Source organism: Protobothrops mucrosquamatus, unplaced genomic scaffold (genome assembly GCF_001527695.2).
Source record: "Protobothrops mucrosquamatus isolate PMUCROS unplaced genomic scaffold, P.Mucros_1.0 scaffold8364, whole genome shotgun sequence".
In the NCBI taxonomy this organism is placed as follows: Eukaryota; Metazoa; Chordata; class Lepidosauria; order Squamata; family Viperidae; genus Protobothrops; species Protobothrops mucrosquamatus.
Genome location: NW_015394160.1, coordinates 1 through 8,717, shown reverse-complemented (window position 1 = coordinate 8,717; position 8,717 = coordinate 1). Strand labels below are relative to the sequence as shown.

The 8,717-nt window shown below is 34.4% G+C and overlaps 1 protein-coding gene across 1 annotated transcript in view; it reads left to right on the top strand.

Moving 5' to 3' along the window:
- The window catches only part of LOC107300763 (DNA mismatch repair protein Msh3), a gene marked incomplete at both ends in the record, with an annotated part of 11,717 nt that extends 3,617 nt beyond the window's left edge, over positions 1-8,100 (top strand). The window contains 5 exon segments of the mRNA XM_015830056.1: positions 2,808-2,872; positions 3,850-3,966; positions 6,093-6,200; positions 6,447-6,561; positions 7,943-8,100. Coding sequence (XP_015685542.1) covers positions 2,808-2,872; positions 3,850-3,966; positions 6,093-6,200; positions 6,447-6,561; positions 7,943-8,100 — 563 coding nt within the window.
- Positions 8,101-8,717: the final 617 nt, after the last annotated feature.

Here is an 8,717-nt window from a genome sequence, read left to right as displayed (position 1 = left end):
TTAAGTTAGCAGGACTGGCCTAAGGGTTATTTTAATTTGGTTTAAAAGAAATTTTTTGAATTTTCGGCCTTAGAATAATATTTCATTTTAATTAATATTTTAAATTTTGTATTTCTGTATTCAAGTATTTGTTTTTAAATGGTTGTAAGCCGCCCTGAGTCCGCAGGGAGAAGGGCGGGGTAGAAATACAAGAAATAAAAAAATAATTAAAATAAATAAAATAAAATAATAATATTGACAATGTTATGCTATATGTTTGTCTATGCAACGTTAAATGAATTTTATCAACCATGTAGTTCTGATCATGTTTTTACAACAACAGTTTTGCTGTCCTTCACTGAATAGATTGGAGCTAAACAGTTTACCATCTAATTGGGAATTTGGAATACAAATTCCACAATCCCTTATTATTGACCTTGTGGCTTATGCCAACAGAATTAGGAGTTGGCATGACTTGTTTTAAGGCTAATAACATTTAAAGAAAAAATGTGTTTAGTATGTAAATTTACTAACAATGTACCAGAAGCTATATTATAAAAATAAAGCTTTGGGGAAACTTTATTAAAAGCATCAACTATCATAAGTTACAGACTGTCAACATCTGTTTGTAAGTGCACCTTTGCCAGCAATTGAATGTTAGCTACAGTAATTATAAGAACTATATAAAGTGAGCAATGGCTAATTTATGGTACAGGGACACAAAAGGACAATATAATAGGACATGTTATAACGCAATGCTTTATAAGGAACTCTGTTTAACTCGGGATAATTAAAATTATGATAATAGAGAAATGTTTTGAGGTTCATTACAGCTATATAAGAGATAAGGAAATGATATATTTTGCAACGAGACATGGGATTTAGAGTTGAAATCTTTGCAAAATACTGTACAAAGTAATATATTTCCAATTTTCTAAGATCTCAGTGTTTTGTAGCACATTGACATATTTGAGAACCTAGAAATTGATGAGAGCGTAGGAACATGAATTTCACATCAATTCATTATCTTAGTATTATAATTTTATGTTTAAAAAAGGACCTTTATTTAACTGTGAACATTTATGAGCATGAAAATAGAGGGTCAATTTTATGAGCCCAATTTTTCAGTATCTCTGTACAAATGTACAGATTATGAGGAACAAACAAGCAAATCGAAATCTTAATGTAGGTCCACAAGTACGACATAGGAGGCTTTACTGAAATTTGTTATGGGTTATATCTCATATTTTACATCAACAATGGTCTCTTTCATTTATGTTTAGATCAGTTCTGTTCAATTATTGTGAACTATGTTATGTACTCTGACAATAATTAATTATGAAAATAAATTAATACCTTGGGAAAACATCTGTTAACAATACCAATAGCAATATAGATCTCAAAATATAGATAACAGTATTTTATAGACTATAGATTACACTGCAGTATAACGACTATGAAATCTATGGTTGCTTCATAATTATTATGAGCCTATTTACCAACAGAATCACATGAGCATGTATGTACATAATAACTTTAGCAATGCTTCATCCAGATTTTAACTTTAAGGTTCTGTTTTTCTCTCCCCTAGCAGCAAACCAATTAATCTATTCATCTTTGAAAATAGGGTACAAGTATAGGTTGGTAAACCATGATGGCATTAATTGTCAATTGCTGTTTATATTATTGTCATACAAAATTGGCTTTTTGTAAGATATAGTCTGGATGAATCTGGTGAAGCAAAAGCAGTATGTGATAGTCAGGTTCTAAGCGTTATGTAGTCATATATCAATAAATTTTATCCTGTGGATGGAAGGCCAATTCAATATGATTTTAGTAGATGAGATGAATAAATCAGTGATAGTATGTAGCTGCAGAAAAGAAAAAAAACAGTCATATGTTACCATAAAGCATGCCATCTGAAATCATGGAAAAATAATAATTAGATTCCTTTGTGTTTTATATAACTACCTTGACTACTGCATCCACTTTTGGATAACCATGTTAAGAAAGATTCATATGAAAAAGAGAACAACAGAAGCTTGAGGGAGCTGGATAGATTTGGCCTTACAATGGATGATTTTGTAGAACATGATGGCATTCTAGAAGACTTGAAAACTTCTTAAACTTAATTTAACTGAAGAAGACCATTCTATAGTTCAGGTCACAAAGCAGTTTCTACATGAATTTTACTAAAAACTTCCAAACGTCGTTTCACAGTGGAACTGAAGAGCTCCCCCTTTTGTAAATATGACAAGAGTAATCTGCTTTCATCTGGATTCCTGATAGCTTTAAATGGTTCTTTCTATCTCTTGAATTTGGTACATAGGCTTTTGTTATAACTGTCATATATGTTTTCAAGGATTATTTATAACCATAATGGCAATGCTATTATTTATTTTGATTAAACAAAAGCTTCATTTTCAAACCAATCTTTTCTACCAGATTCCAAATTTGTGTCTCAATCTTGGGAGATAACATGAGGCAAATAGCTAGAGAGTCTGAAAACCTGTATACATTGCTTTATGATCTGGTATAGGTTTGGTGATTAGTTACATTCTTTAACTGAAATTGTTTTTCTGAAATAAATTTATAGCCTTGATAGTACTAGAAATTTGAACTGGTATTCCTATTTATCTTAAAGTTGCTTTACTATTCCTTCTGTTGCTGTAGTCTTTTCTTTATACATACTAACATTTTGGGACAGAATTATGTCATAAAATGCATCATTGATAACTATGAAGAACTTGTGCTACCCATTCAAGTACTACAGAATTTTGTCCTAAAACAATATTAATCATTTGATATTTTATTGTTTGGTGTTTCAGTTTCAGATTGAAGTTAAAAATTCAGTTGTATCTTTTGTACCATTAGATTGGATTAAAGTTAGCAGGTATGTAGTTTAATATAAATCCTAACACAATTACTATTTATTGTATTAATTACTTCAGTGATGCTTATATATTGATGTTTCTGATGATAGAACTTACATTATAAAGTGCTGAAGTAAATATATGAATCAGTATCTATTTTTACAATATCATTTTTGATGTGCCCCTAGCAACAAAATAGACCATACAGTTTTCTTGGCAATATTTTTGGAAGTGGTTTGTCATTGTCTTCCTAAGACAGAGAGAATGACTGGTGTAAAGTTACACACTTGGCTTTATGCTAACCTTGGCTCTTTTATGACTCGTGGATTTCAATTCCCAGAATTCCTGGCTCAGGAATTCTGGGAGTTGAAATCCACAAGTCATAAAAGAGCCAAGGTTGCCTACCTCTGAGATAGGACTAAACTTTATGGCATCCTGGTTTCTAGTTCAGTTTCTTTAACCACTGTGTCAAATTGACTGACATCAGTATTACAGACCATAAGGATTTGGGGCAATATTAGAAGAATTATGCAAACTTATTGGAAGATGTAATTTTTTCATTCAGTCTTACATTTTCCAAACTACACCTGGTGATAGGGTATTAGGAAGTAGAGAGGATGTTATGGAAAGTAAAGGCCAAACTGGTCCCAGTGGTGGTAGGAGCACTTGGGGCTGTGACTCCAACAGATCCCAGGAACAACATCAGAGCTCTTTGTCCAGAAGAGTACAGAGCTAGGAGCAGCTCCCAGACCTATGGTAGAGAAGCCGAGATTTAGGAAGACACAAACCACCCATACAAGTGAGAAGGGTATGTGTATATATATATGTACACACAGACACAAACATAGAGAGAGAGAGACAGAGAGAGACAGACACATTATAATAATGAACTTTCAGAAATACTAATCCTAAGAAGGTACTGACCTAATTTTAATTTTATGCACTGAAAAATATATTGATTAATCATGTTTATGTCCTGTTTGATTCTTTCTTAAAGCACAAAGGTTGTGAGCCGTTTTCACACTCCTTTTATTATAGAAAATTACAGAAAGCTAAATCAACTACGTGAGCAACTGGTCTTTGACTGCAATTCTGCATGGCTATGTTTTTTAGAGTAAGTTTACAAACTCTATTTTTGTTATTGTAATAAGTAGGTTTTGGAATAGAAACAGATTATGATAACTGATATATCAAAAGTTAATGGATATTGTATAATTTAGCCGAAAATAATTCTTGCATTTTTAATGGGAATAACCTTAAAATTCACAAACAGTATTTTAAAGGAGTTTAGATATTTTTGAGGACTTAGATTACTGATAAGCAACATGGTGCTCATTGGCACTTATTGTATGTGCGTCAAAATATACTTTTTGGTGCTTATTAAGATCCATGATTTTCTCAGTTTTTTTAAAAAAATATTTTCTTAAATTCATAACATACATAGGATGGTGGCATTCTGCAAAATAAAGATACAATATCTTACATCATATTTATTTGCAACATACTTTTGGCCTCAGGGCCCACTAGATAGCAGAAAGCATTGATATAGAGAAAGTTCATCTTTTGGGGAATTTTCTGTCTTGTGATGCTCATTGTGGCAGCCATTTTGTAAAATACAAATCTTTTGGCATGACAATAATTTTGTGAATATGTCTACAACATACTTTCATAATTTCAAATATGTCCCCAGTTCAAAATATTTGTCCACAGATAACTTAATTTATTATTTTGGTGACTCACAGAGCAGCTCACAGAGAACATCAGAAATGTGGATGATCTGTAATTTGTCTGAATAAGTAGCAGGACATAAACAGTTGTACCAAAGTATTCTAGATGATATCATAAGCTAAACATTACACAAGGATTGCCAAATCTGTGCTGCAAAATCTTGCTGTAAGTCCAGATGAAACTGTTTTTCTTTACTACTTTGGTGCCATCTTATGGTTGTCTGGATTTTTTCAGCTTAGATTAGCTATCCCTAATTAACCGCACAATAAAATCCTTGACAGCTTTTTTTTTTAAAAAATGGTCAAATATAACAAACAAAACATAATTTAGAAATATAACAGTATTAATACAGTCATAAAATATATAAATATGTTTATATATGCATTACCATAAAATTCTTGAGAACTGAAAATTCTATACAGCTAGCCCTCGCTTAATGTCTCATAACCAAAATTACGGCTGTTGTAATTTCCTCGGGTTCACGTGATTGTAATCCAGGTGCTTGGCAACTTGTTCACACTTATGACTGGTTGCTAAATGCCCTGTGATCATGTGATCATCATTTGCAATCTTCCTTGCTGGCTTATCCAGAAAGTCATAAGGAAGCAGGCAGGGAAGCTCACAAGCTGCTTCCGGTTGCTGACATGACTTCCTCTGGTTTCTGGCTAAAAAAGGCCCATTCCCAAATCCATGCAAGAACTTAGTACAGAGCGTTTGCAGCACAGGGTATTTGTAGTCAGCTCTCAGAAATGAGAGGCAGTTCTCTTGTCTTAAGGGACTGGCTGCAAACACCCCATGCTTTAATCACTCTGTCCCAAAATCCTGCTTGTATTTCAGTGAAGAGCCTTTTCAGTCAGCCTCTTTGAGAACAACAAGGTTACCGGCCTGGGGTGGCACAGAGTCCCTCCAGCAGGCAGCTTTTTGAGAGCAAAGGGACTGCCCATTAGAAGGATTCATCCCAGTATGGGGACAAGTACTTCTGGCAGGCAGATCTTTCTCCCATCCCCTTAACAACCCTGGTGATTGCTTAATACCTGCAACCAGGATTGCGATCATTGAGTGAAGCAGTCACATGTCTTGCTTAATGATTGCTGCACTTAATGATTGAAGATTAAGTCTCAATTATTGTCAAAAGTAACAAACTACCTGTATTGACAGTTTTACTATTATTTTCATAATAATCCTTCATGATGAATCATTCGTCTCTTCTGATCACATTGCTGTACCCAGGCAGCTTTTGACAGACAAAAAAAAATCCCTTTGAAAAGTGCTACATTCCCTCTCAAAATTTCCAACCTCTTTGGATCATCTCTCAGTCTTTCATTATAAACAATCAAACCAATCAGAATTTCTTTTTTTCTGTGTCTGTGTAACTAGAGGTACGCTTAGATTATGTATTCAAAACAGACAACATATGTCAGAAACTTTGTATGGATGTAGCATTGTTGACTTGTTATAGCTTACTTGTATTAATATTTCATTCACTTTTCCCCCCAATGTACTTCTATTTAGTCATTTTAATGAGCATTATCATGCACTCTCTCAAGCTGTGGATCATCTAGCAACTGTGGACTGTGTTTTTTCCTTGGCTGAGGCTGCCAAACAAGGAGATTATTGCAGGTAATCATTTTTTTAAACAGTACTGGAATATTTAAGATAATATTGTGAATTTACAAAAGGGCTGATCATTCTTGCATGCCACATTTGAAAACCTAGTGACTCTCCTCCAGATCAGATTGTTTCTGCGTAGAATTGATGGAACTTTATTTATTATCAATGGGCTGGCTTGTTTCAAGATCAGTAAGGCAAATGTATGATTTGGGGTCTTTATTCCACATTCAGTCTGTAAAAATATTTGTTTTTCAGACCTGTCATAATAGATGAAAGATCAGAAATAATGATAAAAAATGGGAGACATCCTGTGATAGATGTGTTACTAGGAGAGCAACAGCAATATGTTCCAAATGATACATTCTTGTCAGTAAGTAAACTTTTAAGAGCTAAAATAATAAAACGATCATAACATTGTTTTTAGTTTTTAAGAAAACTGTTAAATATATGGCAACTGCATCCAAACACCAATTCCCATGGAATATTCCGAATATACCATTAAGATGCCTAGGTTTTTAGATAATTAAACTTAAGTTGTAGATTTAGAAAATGAAACATAAAATTACATAGTCTCACATTTATTTTTGTATTGGCTTTTTCTTTTCTGCATGCTCTAAAATATATGGTTTCAACAGACAGAGACAAATAAAACAGAACTCCGAGGCTTGCAAATTCGTCAAAGAACATGTTTATTAGTTACAGCACGGTCAAAAGTGAAACCAAGTCTGGATACACAAGCAACAATTCCCCAATACAAAGTTAAATGTCCCACCCACAAAAGCTATGTAAGCAACTACGTTCCCCAATATGATTATTTGGCGGGCTTTTTATGAAACGCCCAGTCTCTAGTCTCGGGAGTAGCCGATGATCTTGGTTCCCATGGGACAAAAGATTATTTGGACTAGCGAAGCACCTGGGCAACCCGCCTCCCTCTGTTCTATGTGGCAACTTAGAATGAGAAGGAAAATGGCTGCAGCCATGCTCATTTGTAGAGTTGACACAAGAGACTTGAGGTCTCTCCAGAGAAGATTTTGAGCCATGTGAAATGGCAGGGAGGAGGAAAAATCTTTCTGATTAGTCATCAATCTTTATCAGACAGAATATTATGTTTTTAATGCAAACATTTTGGGTAACCGCAAGAGTGTTACAGAAAAAGTGCTTCAAAGCATCTTTTCATAGTCCTCCATCCATGTTTAGATTTGAATGACAGAAATACATGTATGTACATAAATCCAGGCAAAGGATAGCAATTCATATAAACAAATCCTTCAATGCTGCTGCTTCCTGTTTGGAGAAGTGCTCTTATACAAGCAAGACTCCACATTTTTAATATAAAAAATCTTTTTTATAGCAGGATGATATACGTTTTTTAAAAAAAAAACAGTTCTAACAATGCCAAATAGCTATTACATTTGCTATTACACTTTCATTTGAATTGTAAATACTTTTGCGAAGAAGTGAAAGAAATCTTAGCAAGACACCCTAACTTAGCATTTTTTGGTGTAGTAATTTGGAATCTGTTTAGGTCAGACATGTCAAACTCGCGACGTCACGTGACGTTGCGCAACATATCGGGACGGTTTTGCCATTGCCGGCAATGGGGTGGGTGCGGCTTCCAGATGATGCCTCTGGCCTGCGGGCTGGCAGTTTAACACCCCTGGTTTAGGTGATCTGTATACGATCACCAAAGGTCTGAAACTTTTGCATGAGCTCTGTTTTAAAATAGTCTAATTATAGTGTTCATTTTCCAGGAAGATAGTCAAAGAGTAATGATAATTACTGGACCTAACATGGGTGGAAAGAGCTCTTACATAAAACAAGTTGCATTGATTACTATCATGGCACAGATTGGTTCTTATGTACCAGCTGAAGAAGTAAGAATTGGTATTGTGGATGGCATATTTACCAGGTAAGACTACAAGCACATTTTTTGGGTAGCTCTTATTTTTCAGTTTTAATATTATAAGGTTTTTTTTTAGAATTATCACAACACATTCACATTAACAATTTAAGACTATAGCAGTAATCCCCTTTCCTATACCTCCACTAGCCCATTGTGGGCACTTTTGTGACTAGGCTATCTAATTCTAATGTAGAAACCAATTAAAGAATGCTGCTGTTTTATGAAGAAAATCAGCCCCAGTTGCACATCACGTAATGGAATTAAAAAAAATTATAGCAGTTGCATAGCTCTGTTACAACCTTAATAAAGAGAAAATGAATTTCAAAAAAAGTTTGATATATTCAGATGCAGGTAGTTCTCAGTTAACAGTCACTTATTCTGTGACCATTCAAAGATACAATGGCATTGAATGAGTGGTCCTTACAACTGCTCCTCAAAGTTCTGACTTTCTCAGCAACCCCATGGTCATGTGATTGCGATCAGGGCACTTGGCAACCAGAAGCTAACAGAATAACTAGCTCATTATAATGATGTTGCAACATTCTGTGGTCATGTGATTGTCATTTGAGACTTTCCTGCCAGGTTCTCCCACAAGCAGAGTCAGTGGGGAAACTGGCAAGGAA